The sequence below is a fragment of the Acomys minous genome (assembly GCF_964271855.1).
Source record: "Acomys minous genome assembly, chromosome: 5".
In the NCBI taxonomy this organism is placed as follows: Eukaryota; Metazoa; Chordata; class Mammalia; order Rodentia; family Muridae; genus Acomys; species Acomys minous.
In genome coordinates, this window is record NC_140494.1 from 722,572 (window position 1) to 741,287 (window position 18,716).

The 18,716-nt window shown below is 42.2% G+C and overlaps 1 protein-coding gene across 5 annotated transcripts in view; it reads left to right on the top strand.

Annotated features, from left to right (window-relative positions):
• The window catches only part of RYR2 (ryanodine receptor 2), a 545,494-nt gene that overhangs the window by 359,326 nt on the left and 167,452 nt on the right, over nucleotides 1-18,716 (top strand). For all 5 annotated transcript variants that reach the window (XM_084782769.1, XM_084782771.1, XM_084782772.1 and 2 more), the window contains exons 36-44: nucleotides 335-561; nucleotides 3,368-4,160; nucleotides 6,174-6,374; nucleotides 9,464-9,569; nucleotides 10,742-10,885; nucleotides 12,990-13,263; nucleotides 15,710-15,824; nucleotides 17,360-17,492; nucleotides 18,421-18,524. In XM_084782769.1, the coding sequence (XP_084638895.1) occupies nucleotides 335-561; nucleotides 3,368-4,160; nucleotides 6,174-6,374; nucleotides 9,464-9,569; nucleotides 10,742-10,885; nucleotides 12,990-13,263; nucleotides 15,710-15,824; nucleotides 17,360-17,492; nucleotides 18,421-18,524 (2,097 nt within the window). The remainder of the gene's footprint in view (nucleotides 1-334; nucleotides 562-3,367; nucleotides 4,161-6,173; nucleotides 6,375-9,463; nucleotides 9,570-10,741; nucleotides 10,886-12,989; nucleotides 13,264-15,709; nucleotides 15,825-17,359; nucleotides 17,493-18,420; nucleotides 18,525-18,716) is intronic.

Here is an 18,716-nt window from a genome sequence, read left to right on the forward strand (position 1 = left end):
CCAACCCTGTGAAGCAACGTGATGGAGGAAGGCTTATACTTGGTCATACTTGCATGGCCTATGCATGGGAAAGACACTTTCCACAATTGGTTTCCATGCCCCCAAATACTGAAATTTCAGCTGTTTTCTCACCATAGTTTTTTCCATTTGTTCTGTTCTTTTAGCAAAATTTAAACCAATTTTCTATTATTTGTATCTGCCCAATCTTACTTCATAGTACACCGTATTTACACCAGCTCTTTCCAATGCAGAATATTAGTCAGTGTAGTCAGAGCCCCAAGTGGCATGAGCAATAACCATTCTTTTTCTCACCCCTCTCCTTCCCATGCTCTAGAATGTGATGCCTCTCTCAGCGGGATTGTTTAAAAGTGAGCACAAAAACCCTGTGCCCCAGTGTCCTCCCCGTCTGCACGTGCAGTTCCTGTCACACGTCCTGTGGAGCAGGATGCCCAACCAGTTCCTGAAGGTGGATGTCTCTCGAATCAGTGAACGCCAAGGCTGGCTGGTGCAGTGTCTTGATCCTCTGCAGTTCATGTCCCTGCATATCCCAGAGGAGAACAGGTGAGCCTCAGGCAGACGCTCATCACTATCTGATGTGGCCTTTGAACTTGGACTGCCCATGGGGCATGGGTTGGGAAAATAAGATGTTTTTCAAAAGAATGGTCTGGGGCAGGAGGAGGTAAAATGTGAGTTTCATCTCCAGAAACCATGTGTAAAATGCCTAGCATGGGGCCTGTGTTTGTAATCCCAGGGCTGGAGGTGGGGGTGGAGGCAAGCATATCTCTGGGGAATCACTGGGTAGCGAGGGAGGGAGGGAGCGAGGGAGGGAGGGAGCGGGGGAGGGAGGGAGAGAAGGAGAGAGAGAGAGAGAGAGAGGGAGAGGGAGAGGGAGAGGGAGAGGGAGAGGGAGAGGGAGAGGGAGAGGGAGAGGGAGAGAGAGAGAGAGAGAGAGAGGGAGGGAGAGAGAGAGAGAGAGAGAATAAGAAGGTGAATGGCTTATGAGGAACGGAACCCAAGGCTGACCTCTGACCTCTACACACATGCATATACGTGTGTATCCCCCCCCCCCCCAACATACACAATGGCCTTTGTAGCTCAGGCTTAAGTATATTTCTCAACTGCTTGTTTTTGCTGATACTTACTAAAGCAATAACATCCATGTCTGGGGGAACCTGGGAACCACATTGTAAAATTCTTCATTTTAAAGATGTGAAAAACGGAGACCAAGAAACTTAAAGAGCAAAAACATGAAGACAATGAGAACGCTTTCGTAGCAAATTTACGTGTGTTCTAGGCAGTGACGGCAATGTCTTCAGAGTCCCACTGACATAAGAAATCATCAGAAGCCAGGCACGGTGGTAAATATGTACCACATTTTGCATTTTTTCTAACATGCATCATAATTTTTATTTAATTTAAAGAACTGGCTGGCTTCGAACTTGCCATGCAGAATGGGTTGGTTTCAAAAGCAAAGAGATCTGCCTTTCTCTGCCTTCCTGGCGCTGGTATTAAAGGCATGAGCCACTCTGTCCTAGCATTCTCTAAAATTCCTAACCATCTCTCTCCAGCCTTGCAATTATCATTTTCTTCTTTGGGGGAGGGGATGTGGCTTTGTCTCCTCAACTGGAGAGTGAGTCCCTCAAGGCCCGCAGGCTTGCTTGTGCTCTTCACACTGTCTGTGCACAGTGCTTAATGTGTCCTACAGAGCAATGCCCAGGGAATAAATGAACATTAGAGAGATATGAAATAGTTTCCCCCTCAGGGGCTCTGAAGGTATGGTAAGTTATAGCTATCAGAGTTTGATATGGGAACAACCAACCAAGAGAAATCAGTAGCTCTCAAATGAGCATTTGTTTCTGGCTCAAACTTTATGGGTCATGAGCTCCCTGTTGCTCTTCCAGTAGGGGAAGGAAACAGTGGAGGAAGGCCTCTCTGGATGAGCAGGTCCCTTTGATGAAGGGTAGGCCATGGTTCTGGGTCTCCTTGCACTATCTATATGGTTTAAACTCAGCAGGGTATATGGGCATGTCCAAGAAAACCTGTACACTAGCAGAAATAGCGTGTTAGGTTATTATCTGGCCATGTGGTTTAAGAGAACAAAATGACCAGGTCTTAAGAGTACAGGTGAAATAGACAAGGGTACCATTATCAGGGACACTTTTTTTTTAAATTAATTAATTAATTAATTTTATGTGTATGTATGTATGTACACCTGCATGTCAGAAGAGGGCATCAGATCACATTATAGGTGGTTGTGAGCCACCATGTGGTTGCTGGGAATTGAACTCAGGCCGTCTAGAAGAGCAGAAAGTGCTCTTAACCGCTGAGCCATCTCTCCAGCCCCTCAGGGACACTTCTTATGGCAGTGGATGGTGGGATCTGGGAGGCTGACAACTAGTCAAAGTGAAGAGACTATGTGACTATGGAGAGCTCAGCCCGCAGATGAGACATTTTTATTACCCCTCCGCCAAGGCTCAGGGAACACCGAGGAAGAGGGGAGGAAGAACTGTAAGAGCCAAGGGTCAGGGAGGACCAGAGCAAATCATTGTCTTCTGCCCATGACTGAATCGTTGTACCGATAAGCTCCCAGCGGCAGCTGAGACTCTCTGCACATGACAGGCCAATCAACATTTCCGGGTGGACATGGGAAAGGCCTCATAAAGCCTCTAACCGCATTATTGGCAGTTGATGGCTATCAGGGGAAGGAGAGTCAGTTTTATCTAAGGGTGTGTGACCCTCTAGTAGGCCTAGTAAGATACCCTTACAACCATGAGTATATGAGATTCTCAATGAACAAATAAAATAATTATTTTAAGAAGGGGTCCTTTTATTTTGCTAAGAGTAAAGTGTCATTCATATCCCTTGTTTTATGAGCTTTATGAATGTGCCTTGTGGGAACATAGGTCATTCTTGTGGGACCAATGCTGGAGTCTGTGCAGGATGAGTGAGGAAAATTTACATGAGGTTGAGGGGCTCTGTTCACCCATTTCTAACATGTCAGGGACATAGTGCAGGGATAGTGGTAGTGGGGCCCAAGGAAAATCTTTCTTTTTCACATCACGTTAGCTTGTTGTAAAAGGAAAGCCAGGATTCCCTCACCCGAGAATTCTCAGGCTCTGAAACTGGGGAGTCCCAGGATTGGGCTGAAACACCTCTATCTAAAAGGGTGCTCACAGCCTCACTACCGGGGAGCACGGGGAGTTCTAGATGAGCTCAGGGTTGAAATGTTCAGCTTAAATTCTCTAAGTAAGAAAATGCCTAAGTTAGCTAGAAATGATTTACAAATACCATGAAGCCACTAGATGTCAGAAAATCAGAAGATGCTGTGTCTGCTCCTTTAACTCTCTCCTCTCCTCCCCTTGCGCAGATCCGTTGATATCTTAGAGCTGACAGAGCAGGAGGAGTTGTTGCAGTTTCACTATCACACCCTCCGCCTCTACTCTGCGGTCTGTGCCCTTGGGAATCATCGTGTGGCGCATGCGCTGTGCAGCCACGTGGACGAGCCTCAGCTGCTCTATGCCATTGAGAACAAGTACATGCCTGGCTTGCTGCGCACTGGCTACTATGACCTGCTGATCGACATCCACCTCAGCTCCTACGCCACCGCCAGGCTCATGATGAACAACGAGTTCATCGTCCCCATGACAGAGGAGACGAAGAGCATCACCCTCTTCCCCGATGAGAACAAGAAGCATGGCCTCCCGGGCATAGGCCTGAGCACCTCCCTCCGGCCTCGGATGCAGTTTTCCTCCCCTAGTTTCGTGAGCATTAGCAATGAGTGTTATCAGTACAGTCCCGAGTTTCCACTGGACATCCTCAAGGCCAAGACCATCCAGATGCTCACGGAAGCGGTGAAGGAGGGCAGCCTCCATGCGCGGGACCCTGTGGGTGGGACCACGGAGTTCCTCTTCGTGCCCCTCATCAAGCTCTTCTATACCTTGCTCATCATGGGTATCTTTCACAACGAGGACTTGAAACACATCCTGCAGCTGATCGAGCCCAGTGTGTTCAAGGAAGCTGCCACTCCAGAAGACGGAGGAGCCCCAGAGAAGGAGATCAGCGTAGACGACACCAAGCAGGAAGGGATGGGCGAAGAAGAAGCCAAAAGGCCCAAGGAAGGTTTGCTGCAGATGAAACTCCCTGAGCCAGTTAAACTACAGGTAACTGGGGGGAAAAATGGTGGGACTTTCTGATTTGCTAAGTGGTAAAGTAATAAAATCCACATGGCTTCCTTTTTCTCCTTATAAATTCATTTTCCATTCTTCGCCTTCATAATTCACTACTCATTTATTTGTGTGTCTCCCTGTGTTTCTGCAAAAGCGTTTTACCCATGTGAACATTAGTCGTGTGAATTTGAGGCACAAGCTGAGTCTTTCCTCATTGCCTCCACCGTAGTCCATGTTAGAACATGCACATGTACCTCTTCTTAGAAAGCAAGGTCTCCCTCCTCCAGCATGTCCCTAAGGCATCTAGACACTGCCTGACTTTGTGTTTGACAATGTTTATGAAGTTTGCTTAATTCATGCCTCTTCTGTGCTATTAGTTTGAAATTTGGGTCATTGGCATTAGTGTTGCTCATCAACTCAGTCAGCGTCGTATTCTGGACTGTGTGTTTGGTTCAGATAGAAGGAAACCAGTATGAGTTCTGCCCCCTCCCCCCCAGAAGTGCACAGTCTCTATGGAAATGTGTACCTGTTGATTAATTTCTTTTTAATATCATTGCCAAAGTCTGACAAGTTGGCTGAAGTGAAAGATGAAATGCTAAAAGAATGACCTTTTGCGTTTCTGTCAGAAAGAGAAGGAAGGGTCTTTGTAAGTAAGTGGTGATTTCTAAGCTGAGTTAGGTAGAGAGGGTGGAGTTCCATAGGGGAGCCAGCGGGGTGGCGTAGAGCATCCCAGGAGCTTCCCACACAGCAGACAGTACACACTGAGGAGCCTGAGGGAAGAGAGGCCAGCTGGCTGCTCAAAGGAAAGTGAAGCAGGAGAGATAAAGATAGCAGCCCAGTCTGGTTCACCTACAAGCAGCCAGACTTGTCCAGCCTGGAGGGGACAGTGCTGTACTTCTACAAAAGACTTGGAGGAGGAAGACGAGGTCAAGACGAAATTCTCCTCAGAGAATTGAAATGATTATACTAGCTTGACGTGCAAGATGTTAAAGTCTTTTCTTGGGCCACTGTGTATTTGTCACAAAGGGCGTTTAATATATTAGTGTCTAATTTTAACCTCATATTCTCACATGGGCAACTTTCTAAAATCTTTAGTTTTATTTACATGGAGGTATCTGTGTGGAAGTATGTGCATATGAGTCCAGGGGCCCACAGCAACCAGCAGATGCCCTGACGCTGGAGTTAGGAAGTTGTGAGCCAGCTACCATGGGTGCTGACAACTTAATGCAGGTCCTCCAGGAGAAGCAGCAAGCTCCCTTACCTCAGCCATCTCTTCAGCACCCCCCCACCTTTTTTTTTTTTTTTTGGTGTGTTCATTTGTTTTATTTTACTTTTATGTTTTGCTTGGGCTTGCACCCATGGCCTCATACTTCCTGGGTGAGCATTCAACCACCAAGCTGTATATCCAGACTCTTCACAGACACACTTACCAGCAAATACTCTACTGGTTAAAATCTGGATTTCTGTAAAAAAAAAAAATCACTTCTAGAAATCACTGAAGATAGCCACTTAAAGAATAAGCTCTCACTTCATAATCAACTTGTATATGAACATCATATTCTGGCCCTGAATCAGAGACTCAGTGTTGCCTTTCTGCTCAGCAATGTTCACCCATGTTCTTTCTTCTAAAGGAACATCACCTCACCCCTCCTCTAGAAATTGAGCTATAACCCAGTTATATGCATTTGGAAAGAAAAGCATTTTATTTTCTTACCAATGGTGCAAACCATCCAGGAAGACCCCTTTGTAAACCCTCCTATATTTATCCATTGCCTCCTTTGCCTGAGGTGATGCAGAGACCTCTGAAAGATTACCTACCCCAGGGACAGGTATCTATTATGCTGGCTTATATATGTTAGCATCATTCCGTGAAGCTAAATACATTTATGCCTGTAAAGTGCTAAGATTCTGTGACTTAAGGCAAGAGGCAACTGAGAATGTTTAACACCGGTTGTGACTTGATATACATTAACTATTCATGGTATGTCTTTTAAATTACCCTCTCAGATGTGCCTCTTGCTTCAGTACCTCTGTGACTGCCAGGTTCGTCACCGGATAGAAGCCATCGTAGCCTTTTCAGATGACTTTGTAGCTAAGCTCCAAGACAATCAACGGTTCAGATATAATGAAGTGATGCAAGCCTTAAACATGTCTGCCGCACTCACCGCCAGGAAAACCAAGGAGTTCCGGTCACCACCACAAGAGCAGGTATCAGATTGGAATTGAAGGGCTTCCTCACTTTGGACCTTTAGGGCATGCAGTGTCTGTACATTATACAACTATGATAAATCAGGAGTGTCCTTTTCTTTTCTGTTGAAATTAGCCATGTTCATTTGGTCAATATTCTTAAGTTTCACCAAAAGAATCTACTTGGTTACTTTAAACCATTATTAATTATTTAATGACATACTGTTATACCATTTGATAAATAAATATCTAATCATTAAAAGGTATCAGGTTAACTGTAAGTTGGTTCAAGAAAGTCAGGATGCCACAACTTGAGGTTCTACAGATAGTGACAATGTTCAACCAGAGATGGGTCAACTTTGGCTGACATAGGTGCCCGTAAAGAATAGAGACCCTCCAGCCTAGGAATAGACACTAGCTTCTTTCTCTTTTGCACCTTTGTTGAAGAACCAGGAAGTAGCCACAGGGCCCTTTCTCTAAGTCTTCCATCGGCTAGGGTCAGAGGAAGCTGGGTAACACAGAAGTTTGAGTAAGATCCAGACTTCACTGCACAACACTGAAAATGCTCACATTGGAGTTTAAAAAACTCTTCTTTTACCAAAAGCCAGGAAAGGCCTAAGTGGACAAAGAAAATACCAACAATGAGACTGCAGCTCTAAACATCATGGCAAAGCTACTCTCACTAAACCTCTCAAAAAAAGAAGAAAAAGGATCTCATCAAAGAAAAAAGAGACAAAGTGGAGCCCAGTGCATTTTAGATTAAAAAATACAATAGCTTCTATGAGAAGTGCGCTGGAGAAGATGACGGAGAGGGCAGAGGGTGGCATTTTAACTGGAAAAAAAGCAGTGCAGGAGGCTCCTCAGAGGGAAAGAGAGGAGACAGCAAAGGGAGACCAGGGTCTCACCATGATACTGAGCTGCAAAAGAGGAGTAATAGGCAAACCAAGAAAAACATCGCCAAAGAAAATGTCTTAAAAATATCAAATTCTCCAAAGCAGTGGTTCTCAACTTTCCTAATGCTATAACCTTTCAATACAGTTCCTCGTGTTGTGGTCACCCTAACCACAAAATTATCTTACTGCTACTTCATAATGTAATTTTGCTGCTGTTGTGAATCTTAATGTAAATATCGGCTATGTGACCCCCGTGGAAAGGTCATTTGACCCTTAAAGGTGTTATGACCCCACAGGTTAAGAGCTGTGCTTCTCTGAAGGATATGGAACTAGAAATTCAAAAAACTAGCAAAGCCCTCAACAGGAAAACCTAAGGGATTTTATACCAATGTATAGTATAGCTGAATTTCTGAAAAATATAGCCAAGGAAAAAGTCTGAAAGAAATGCTATCTAACTTGCAGAAGGAAGATAAGTTTGAGTAGCAGCAGGCTGTTATCAGAAAAGATAGGGCCAGCATGAGGTGGACGGTGGCTCTCAAGCACCAAAAAAAAAAAAAAAAAAAAAAAACAAAAAAAAAACCTGTCAGCTCAGAGTTCTGCATGCTGTGAGAAAGACTCTCCAAGAGGAAGGGAGTATTAAGACACTTAATATAAAGAGGAGAGTCTGGAGAGATGGTGCAGAGGTTAGGTCGGCTTGCTCCTCTCCTGGAGGACTCAAGTTTGGTTTGAAGTATCCACATGTAGTGGCTGACAACCACCTGCAACTCCAGACCCAGGGACTATGATAGCCTCTTCTGACCTTGAAGGCAGCCTCTTACGCGTGTGCATGCACACACACATACTTAATTAAATATGACTTAAAAAGGTCAAGAGAGGTTATGGGAGTTGAACTATCTTGGACATGCTATTTTTAAAAAAGCAAAAGTTGTTGGTTTTTATTTTTAAAGAAAGAAAGTGACAGAAGGGAATAGAGAAAGTCAGAAAGGAAAATTGGGGAGAAAGAAACAATGGAAAGTGTTAGGCTTGTATAAGTAAATAAAAACTCATTTACTTACCCCTGGATTTATCCAAATATTATTTGGTGGTTAAGTAGATGTTATACAACTGACTTTTGTGGTTCTAATGGGCATGAAGTGAACTTAAGATGATTGTATTGTTAATGGAGATTAAGGGGAGATGGATGGAGACAAGACTTTAGAATTCTTCCCAGCTGGCAAAATGCTGGTATCAGCAGCTATGTTGTACATAAAGGCATGCATAGTCTGCCTGCATTATGTCTTGTAAGAGCATATAAATCTGTAACGATCTCAAATCTGTAATAAAAGCACATTATAAACTTTAAAATTTGTCAAAAGGAAAATATATGAGGACATCAAAGCCCTCTTATCTTAGTTTGTAAGTTTAATATTATTGGTACTAAAATGTAAGTAAACGGAAGGAAGTATTGTGAGTTTTGAATGAAACACGAACATCTGTGTCAGCATAGCTATTATATGACTTTCCTACTGTATTTAGACCTTTCCTTTTCTTTGACTTGGTGTCCTTCTCAAAAGCTTTCTTTAAAATACACAGAAAGTGCCAATATTAGAAAATAATGGATGTGTGGAATGTAAGTAGTTACGGAGAATATAAGAAAATACTTCAAAAAGATTTTTGTGTTTATGTGAGAGAGTGTTTGCTTTGTGTGCATAGGTCCCTGTGGAGGCCAGGAGAAGGTGTCAGATTCCCTGGAGACGCTGACAGGAAGTTATAAGCTATCTGATAAGGGCCCTGGGAACTAAAGCATTCTTACTTGCTAAGTCATCTTTCCAGCCCCTAAAACCCTCCATAGTTAAAGATTAGAACAGGTGTGAGTCTCACATTCAGCAGACGGAGGATCCTCCGTGATTATAACTACTTTCCGTCTTCCTACACTCAGCAGGAGTTGACTTATTTTTAATATATTTTATTAATTCATTCATATTACATCTCAATTGTTATCCCATACCTTGTATCCTCCCATTCCTCCCTCCCTCACATTTTCCCCTTACACACACAGTCATAGGGGAAGGGAGTAAGGAGTTGACTTATTTTGTGATGCCGGTTGGAGTGATGACAGTGGGTTTTCGCTGACTGCAGGGAATAATTTGTGCACATTAGAAAAGTGACTGTGACTGCCTCTGCATTCAGCTTCACTGTTCTTTCCTCCCTCACTCTTCTCCCGTTTTCCTCTTTCAGATTAACATGCTTCTCAATTTTAAGGATGACAAAAGCGAATGCCCCTGCCCTGAGGAAATCCGAGACCAGCTCCTAGATTTCCATGAGGATCTGATGACTCACTGTGGTAAAGTTGCTGTGCCTGCATGATCTGTTGCTGCATCAGATACCATGACCAAGAACAATGTAGGCGAGGAAAATACATGTTTGGCTTTGGCTTACACTTCCCTGTCACATTCCATCACCGAGGGAAGTCAGGACCAGAACCAGAAGGAATGTGTAGGATTGCTGCTTGCTGTCTTGCTCAGGCTTATGCTTAGCTAGTTTCCAAACACAGCCCAGCGCCAGCTTCACAGGAATGGTAACATCCATAGTAGGCCGTACACTTCCACGTCAGTTGACAGTCAAGACAGTCCCTCACAGGCATGCCCACAGACTAACCTTAGAAGGAAATTACTCAGTTGAGTATCAGTAATCAAAGAAAAAAGAGACCTATGTTTCCTAATAAAATTATGTGGTAGAGGTTTGAGTTTAAATGACAGAAAATTAATTTGTAATTTTTCCAGTGATACAGATAGACAAACAGATATAAGAGCTAGCCAGCTAGAATATATATATTCTATATATATTTATATTCTCTCTATATATATCCTATATTATATATAACAGACATAACGCTAATCAGATTGTCTTATCTTATTCTAGGAGAAATTAAGAATATCACATTATACACTAATTAATTTTATGAATGAAGGCCTACTTGCCTACACGTTATGCCATATATAATGCCAAAAAGTATACCCCAAACAGCAGAATTAGTGCTGCAGATATAAAACATTCCCTGGCTTAGGACATCTAGCTATGCCTTTTCTCTCTGCCTCTCAGTTAAAAACACTGACATACTTAGAAGAGAGGATAGAAGTCCTATGGGTTTTAGACAGGCAGGATAAGGTTCAGGCAAACAGTATCTAAAGTCTCAGGTACTGAAAAGGTCAGGCAAAGACCAGAACTGATCTTTACTCCCAATGGTACCTTTTCGTTCTTCATTCACTGTGAGTGTGCTCTGGTTGTCAATGTCCTGAAAGAACTGGGGGGAAAGAGGAAGGAGAGAGGCAGGCTGAGAAGTGGATCATGTTTGAGTGCTCTGGCATGGGACGAGATAGCCTGATAGGTAGTGCCAGGTGCTCCAGCCCTTGCTGGAACCTGAGGAGGGAAACATGGCAGAGCCCGAGATTGGTTCCCAACTATGTCCTGTCTTCTAAGGCTTTCCTTTTCTGCTCCCCTTGCTGTTAATGCCAGGAATTGAGCTGGATGAAGATGGATCCCTGGATGGAAGCAATGACTTAACAATCAGAGGACGTTTGCTGTCCCTTGTGGAAAAGGTGACCTACCTGAAGAAGAAGCAAGCTGAAAAACCAGTTGCCAGTGACTCCAGAAAGTCCTGTAAGCATTTGAAAGGGTCCTGGTCTAGTGTGCAGCCATGATAGCTATTCATCCTGAGAATGGACACTGCATTCAGTAGGAGGTCCCAGCTTCCAAGGGTCAGCTTTTTAAGTCAATGCTTGTAGAGTCCAGAGGTAGGCAGCAGGAGCAGCAACTGTGCTTGCTCATCAGACTAGCTTGAGAGGTGGCTGTTCTGTGGAGAGCATGGGCTCCTTGCATAGCTAACAGCTTAGGTATTTGGTCACAGACTATCAAGAGGAAGCAGAGCTCAGGGGAGGGGCTCAGTGGCATGCTGGCAGCTTAAGAATAAGAATCTGATTTTGTGTCCCTAGCACTCATGTCCCATTGCTAGGGAGGCAAAGAAAGTGCAATCCCTGTCTTTGGAGCTTGCTTTCTAGCCAGTCTACGGGCAGTGGCAAGCTTCAAGCTGTTGAGAGATCCCCAACTCAAAAGACAAAGAGGAGAACTATCCTGCAAAACATCCAACATCAGTCTCTGGCCTCCAACCATATTTATATTCATTGCCACATGTACATGTAGACACGTGAACATGTATGCAGACATATGTACACAGAAATTATAAAGGGAGTAACTTAGCCTTTTTATGCTATTTCATTAAGAACTCTATTTGATCAAGAACAATGGCTGCTGGTCTTTGGAACCAAATAAGACAGCCCTGCTGGACACTGAGTTCTTCAGAAATGTACTTTAATTCTGAAGGGGTCATAGACCCCACATTGGATCCCACATTCTTATCACTACATTTCTAACATCCTGCCAATTTTAAGATAGAGTACTGGTTTAGTAAAAGATTTTTCTAGAAAGAAGAAGAAATCTTATTTATAAAATTATCCTTTAGATATACAGCAAAATTTAAGGGAGGTTATCATCAGCCAGTGTTCTAAGTTCCTAATCAGTCACATTTGCTAAAATATTTATGGCTTTTTCTTGTTATCATGACAATGAGATTTTGAGACATGTAGGAATGTATTGGCATTTCCTTGCATTATTTTTGTTTGGATAAATTTGAAAGATTTGCTTTTCCTTAAATAATATATAGGCACAAAATAAACACCTTCTTTTGAAAACTAGCCAATGCATTAATGATAGAAATTAAGCCTCACATAGCCACATCTACCCTACCTGACCCAGATGCTGCTGTTTTACTTTAAGATGTTAGGACATTTCTATTAAAGTAGATTGTGTTGCATCTTATGCCACAGATAGTCTTATATGTCTGATAGGATTTTTCAGTTTAGCTAAAACTGAACAATCAAACCCCCTTTAGAGGCATTTTTAGTGACAATTTAGGTCCAAATTTAAAATAGAAACATATTGATGCAATCCATTTTGCAGACAACTTAATTGAGGTAATAGCTGGATAACCAAGCACCACCTTGAGTTTCCACAGTGGACCTTTAGAGATGGAGTGATGTCAAATCTTCTGAGAAGAAAATCAGAGAGAAAAAAAAATAAATGGAAATACAAGTTTGAGTACTTTGAGCTCTTTGACAAAGTCATGAACTCTCAACAGTAGTTTTGTTACATTTCGGTTATTCTGATAAAAAACCACCTTGAAAAAAGCAAACTAGGGAAAAAAGGGTATATTTGAGTGTATAATTCCCATGGAGTAAAGTGCATTATGGTGAGGAAGCCTGGAAGCAGGACCATGATGTCTTTGGTCACAGGAAGGAAAAAGAGAGACAGGAAGCAGGGCCAGGTTATAAAACCGCAAAGCCCACCCCCCAGTGACATACTTCCTCTAACAAGGCTCCGCCTCCTCCATAACCTTCCAAAACAGTGCCACCCAGTGGAGACCAAGGCTGAGGAACATTTCTTAATTCAAACCACAACAGTTTGTAACTTTGAAATAGCTCATCTTAATTACAGGAAATATTATTTAGTCAGATGTGCTCATTTTTTATCCTTAATGTGTGATCTCTATGGAAAGAATGATAATATTTAAGTGAGAATTACAAGGAATGTTCCAAGTGTCCTTAAAGTGCCCTGACTTTTGCGATACCGATTTGAGGTTCTGAGGTTATTGAGTTAGTGTCTAACTGATGTGTGTTCTCTTACTACCTGACACAAACATGCCATGCAGCCAGTCTCCAGCAACTCATTTCTGAGACTATGGTGCGGTGGGCTCAAGAGTCTGTCATCGAGGACCCTGAGCTGGTGAGGGCCATGTTCGTGTTGCTGCATCGACAGTATGACGGCATCGGGGGTCTGGTCCGAGCATTGCCAAAGACCTACACTATCAACGGGGTCTCTGTGGAGGATACCATCAACCTGCTTGCATCACTTGGTCAGATCCGATCGCTGCTGAGTGTGAGGATGGGCAAAGAAGAAGAGAAGCTAATGATTCGTGGATTAGGGTAAAGACGTGGCCATAGCAATCTTTGTCTTATGCATTTCGTCTCATTTTCATCAAGTTAGTAATGCCATAAGTACACTAACGCCGTAACACTGACTGGATCATGGGATGATATAAAGTATTTTTCCCTAGAGATTAAGCTTTTTAACCAAGTTAGAAAGTTGCTCACTGGGGTAGGGACAACCTAAGGTGGACAGATTCATCCCTGAGGAAAGCTGTCTCTTCATTCTTCAGGAGTCACTAGGATTCTGGTCTTGTGAGCCTACTAGATGTAGTCTTATGCAGATCTTGTACAGGCAACCACAGTTGTTGAGAGTTCATGAGTACAGCACCCTGTGGTGTCCAGAAGACATTTTACACAGAATGAACTGACACACACCTTTTCACATATAATAATATGTTAAAAGATTGAAAAGCAACAAAGCAGATTAATTTGACAGATAGAGATGCTAATATGGGATTGACTCACAGCAATATGTTATTTTTGACCTCTGAATAGTGCACAAGTATATATAAAAATATTAAATCTGTGACATTTACAGATGAGCATTTACTAGAAGGAGGTAATAAGAAACCTTGTCTCCATTCATTGGATGCTGGGGAAAAGAGGAGAAAGGGGACCAAGTTCTGATGGTTCAATACCATAAAAGTTTGTATTTCATGAACATTAGGGGTTAACATTGGTGCCCCATCTTTAGGGGTGAGAATAAAGCAACCATGTTTTCTCTCAGTGATCACTGGAAGGTACTATAAAAGTAGGGTTCTAATTTAAGGAATCCGAATAGTAACTAAAAGAAAACAGTGTAAACTGCACTTGATTCAACAGAAAAAAATGTAGAAAAACTGTAAAGATCTGGATTGTACAGTGGTAGAAAACAATGAAAATTTTTTCATAAAAATTATAATTAGGGCCAGGCATGGTAGCATACCTTTAATCCTAGCACTTGGGAGGCAGAGGCAGGTGGATATCTATGAGTTTCAGGCCAGCCTGGTCTACACAGTGAGACCCTGTCTCAAACACAAACAAATAGAATATAATTAGGTAAATAACAGGAAAAGTGGAGATAAAATGTCATGACTTCATGAAAAAAAAAAAGACAAATAAATAACTAACCTTGGGGCTGGAGGGCTGTCTCAGTGGTTACATGTGCTTACTGATCTTGTATGGAACCCAAGTTGGATTCCCAGCTTCAACATCTGGCAGCTCACAACTGCCTGTGACTCCAGGTGATCTGAAGTCCTTTTCTGACCTCCATGGGCACCTGCATCCAAAGTATGCACATGCATACACACACATACACACACACACACACGCACACGCACACGCACACGCACACACACACACTGAATAAAAATAATTCAGAGGAATTAAGGATTGCTAAAGATGTTATCATTAGCACTTATATATGTTTTTAATCTCACAGAACAATGCCTTGTATTGCTCATGAGCCTATTAATATTTAAATTTATAAAAATGGCTTAGAAGATTATATTTCACATTCACCATAGTGAGTACACACTAAAAAATATGTGTGCCAATGGGACATGTTAGGAAACAGAAAAGTCCATGCCAATAAGTGAACGTTGTGTGCTCTGGTCTTTGTTTACAATGGGATGAGACTGAGTACTGTTGGAGCTCTAATACTTGAATATAACCTAAGGAGGCCTCTAATGTAGGCCTAATGTATGAGAAGGGTTTTTTTTATTAAGCTAATGAAAAACAAAGTCTTCTGGGAGTTAGAGATTACTCAACAAATAAACACATTAGCAGCAATATGTTCCATTAACAAATAAATACATCTGAAAATTATATTAGTGAATAAAATTCTACTTTGTGGTATAAAAATATGTTTGGTAAATGTCAACTTATTACCTACTTGGCATCCCATTTGTCTAGAAGAATAGCTAAAACATATACTATCATCAAATCTTTATGTGAGTGATAACAGTGAAAGAAAGGAAAGATTTCAAAGTGTGTGTGTGTGTGTGTGTGTGTGTGTGAGAGAGAGAGAGAGAGAGAGAGAGAGAGAGAGAGAGAGAGAGGGGGGGGGGGAGGGAGAGAGAGAATGAATATCTTGTTTTGCTTTAGCCTGGACAAGAAAATATTGCCTAGAAAAGTCTTGTGCTGATTGATGGATCCTGAAATAGATGTCAACAGACCATCTTTTTATTTACAATTAGTGATGTTTCTGGTTCAGGATGAAGATCTTTGGGAATATTGCAATGTAATATTTAAGGCAGAAATGATGTTAGAATTATTCTAAATTCCATCTGCTGTGGGTTGTTCTAATTGTCGATCATAATTAGGGTAGGTGGCTGTTTGTACTCCTGACTTCACATGCATCTAATTTCTCTCAGATAGTAAGAAGTGTTCTTAGGCATGTAACAGTCTTCACTATATAGTAGAAAGAGTAAAATATAGTAGAAAATAACATTGTTCTTTCTAGGGATATCATGAATAACAAAGTATTTTACCAGCATCCCAATCTCATGAGGGCCCTTGGGATGCATGAAACAGTGATGGAAGTCATGGTGAACGTCCTTGGAGGTGGGGAGTCCAAGGTAAATAAAAGTTTTGTCTTTAGGAGCCATGTTGGGTATAGCTTTGTGGGTTGCATGGATTGCAGAGAAACTACAAGAATTGTTATTTATTACATTTCTTTAGTGAAATGGTATTTAAGGAACACTGAATGTGCACACACACACACACACACACACACACACACACACACGAACGAATCTAAGAGTTGTAGTTGGCTATTTGAATTTTCTTTAATATAAAAAAAATCTATACTGTGCTTTGTCATTTGTTGTCTTCTAAATGAGTCTCCTTAAAGGATATTTAGTGACTTACAAACAGTGTATCAATATTTTAAAATTACATCCCATCATAAGTGCAAGGCACGCTTGTCCTTCAGCTCAGCCATTGCTGGGAGTCACACAACAGTTGGATGCACCAAATTTCTGAGCCAAATCAGTGCTTGGACACGGTTGTTCTGGAATGGGTTTGAGGTAAGACTTTCAAGTTAGCATTTAAATAAGTACAATTTACAACAGACTCTGAAACAACCTGATATTTGGAAAGCACAGCAAAGAGCTTCACCACTTCATGGAAACACACACCATTTCATAACCCGACATGCAAAAGTCATGTCTGAGCATAAATCACAACATGCATTCTTTACAATATGTATAAGCCCAGGTGTTCCATGCCCCGTGGTTAGACAGACATATTACACCTTTACTTTATTTATTATTATTTATTATTGAGTTCAGAAAGAAACATCTAGGGCATCAGTTATCAACCTGTGGGTGACAGCCCTACCGGGGTTCAGAGGTTGCATACCAGATATCCTTCATATATATTTATATCACAATTCATAACAGTAGCAAAATTACAGTTATGAAGTAGCAACAAAAATAATTTTATGGTTGGGGGGGTCATCACAACCACAATGAGGAACTGTATTAAAGGCCTGCAGAGTTAGAAAGGTGGAAGACTTACCCTAGGGTTATGGGGGATGCATGTGTGGTTGTTGCCTAGATGGATCATCTGGCCAGGACCTTTGCAAAGAAGTGGTGTCTAGAGCAGGTAGTGACTGTTAAGCGCTGGAATGCTGTCACAACAACAAAACAACAACCACAACAACTGGTGCCGATGAAAACCTCCCCTTATGAGAATGTATGTTCAGTGTATCTTTCCCTTCTGTTCCTAAGTTCTTAACACCCATATTTTCTGAATTGTATAAAACAGGATCGGAGGGACTGTGTAGTTTCCCAGGTAAGCACAGACAGCCATGTAGCCAGGCAGCACAGCTGTGTCTCTGTCGGTCTGGTTCCTTAGCCAGGCTCAGGCTGTCTGTAAGCTTAAGGCTAATTGAAGATGCAATGTGTGGGTACAGGTGGGGTTGGTGAGTCAGTGTCAGGCTAGGTGTTCAGTGGCTTGAGGATTGAGCAAACGGCTGGCTGCATGTTCGAAGGTTTTCAGTGTCTGAGCTTGGTTGTCATGGGTGCAGATGGGTTGACACTGCTATTGTGGCCTCACCTTCTGAGCTCAGTCTTATCACTTAGCAACTAACGAGATACTCTTTTGATAGGAAATCACCTTCCCCAAGATGGTGGCCAACTGTTGCCGTTTTCTCTGTTACTTCTGTCGTATAAGTAGGCAGAATCAGAAAGCCATGTTTGATCATCTCAGTTACTTACTGGAAAACAGCAGTGTTGGTCTTGGTAAGTTAATGTATGATATTAATTTAATCCTTAAAAAAAAAAAAAGCTGTACAGGAGCTGGAAAGATGACTTGGTGGTTACGAACACTTGCTGCTCCAGCAGAGGACTGGTGTTCTGGTCCCAGAACCCGTGGTAGGTGGCTCACAACTGCTAGTAACTGCACCCCAGACAAAGCTACCAATTTTCACCTAGGTGGTCGGCACATCAGTTAATGTTCTCATCATTGTGTTTAATAGTCAACAAAAAGAAATTTAAGAGAAGGAAGAGTTTACTCCAGCTCACACTTTGTGGGTCTAAAGAGCTATTGTGGGGAAGGTATGGTGGCCACTCCGTGATGTGGCATTGACAGGGAAGGTGAGGGTGCTTGCTAATATCTGAGCAAATTAAGGAGCAGGGGGAGAGGATTATGCAGGCAGTGCTCAGATGTTTTATCTCTTTTAAAATTCAGCCCGAGCTTTCTGCCCATGGAACAGCACCACCCATATTTAGGATAGGTCTTCCCATTCAACCAACTCACTCTAAAATCACATCCACAGACACGCCCTGAGGTTTGCCACCTGAGACATTTTTCTGGTACTGTCTAGTTTATAATCAGTTTTAATGATCATAACACCCAAACACCCAAATGTATGATTGCTGCAGTACATTATATTTAAAATAATCAGTACATATGAAGTGTTCTCATCACAAAACCTGTTACAACTCTGAAGTCTTGCATGTTCATTTATCCAACTGAGTTCTTTCACAGTCCGTACCTACTTCAGTCAAGATAAACATACATAATTTTGATTGTTGAAGAAATTATGTTGACTCAGGCTGGTGTAATACATATGGTATTTAGGTATTAAGCATTGGAAGGGTGTGTCTTCTTACACTGTGCTGCTAGCTCCAGTAAAATCCAGGTATATTTCCTCTTCACTTGAATTAGCCTCGCCAGCCATGAGAGGTTCGACTCCCTTAGACGTGGCAGCAGCCTCCGTGATGGATAACAATGAACTTGCCCTTGCTCTACGTGAGCCGGATCTGGAGAAGGTGAGCCACGCTGCTGCTCTGATGTCTTTGAGCTGTGCCTTTGGTGGGGTCATCTTGGGCTTCCTTCGGTGTGAGTACCTGTGCTGTGGTGATAGCCAAATCACGGCATGTTGTTATTGTTTTGTAACGTGTCTTCTACCTGACAGATTTGTTCCCACTCTGTAACACGCAGGTGTGATGATGTGATGTTTA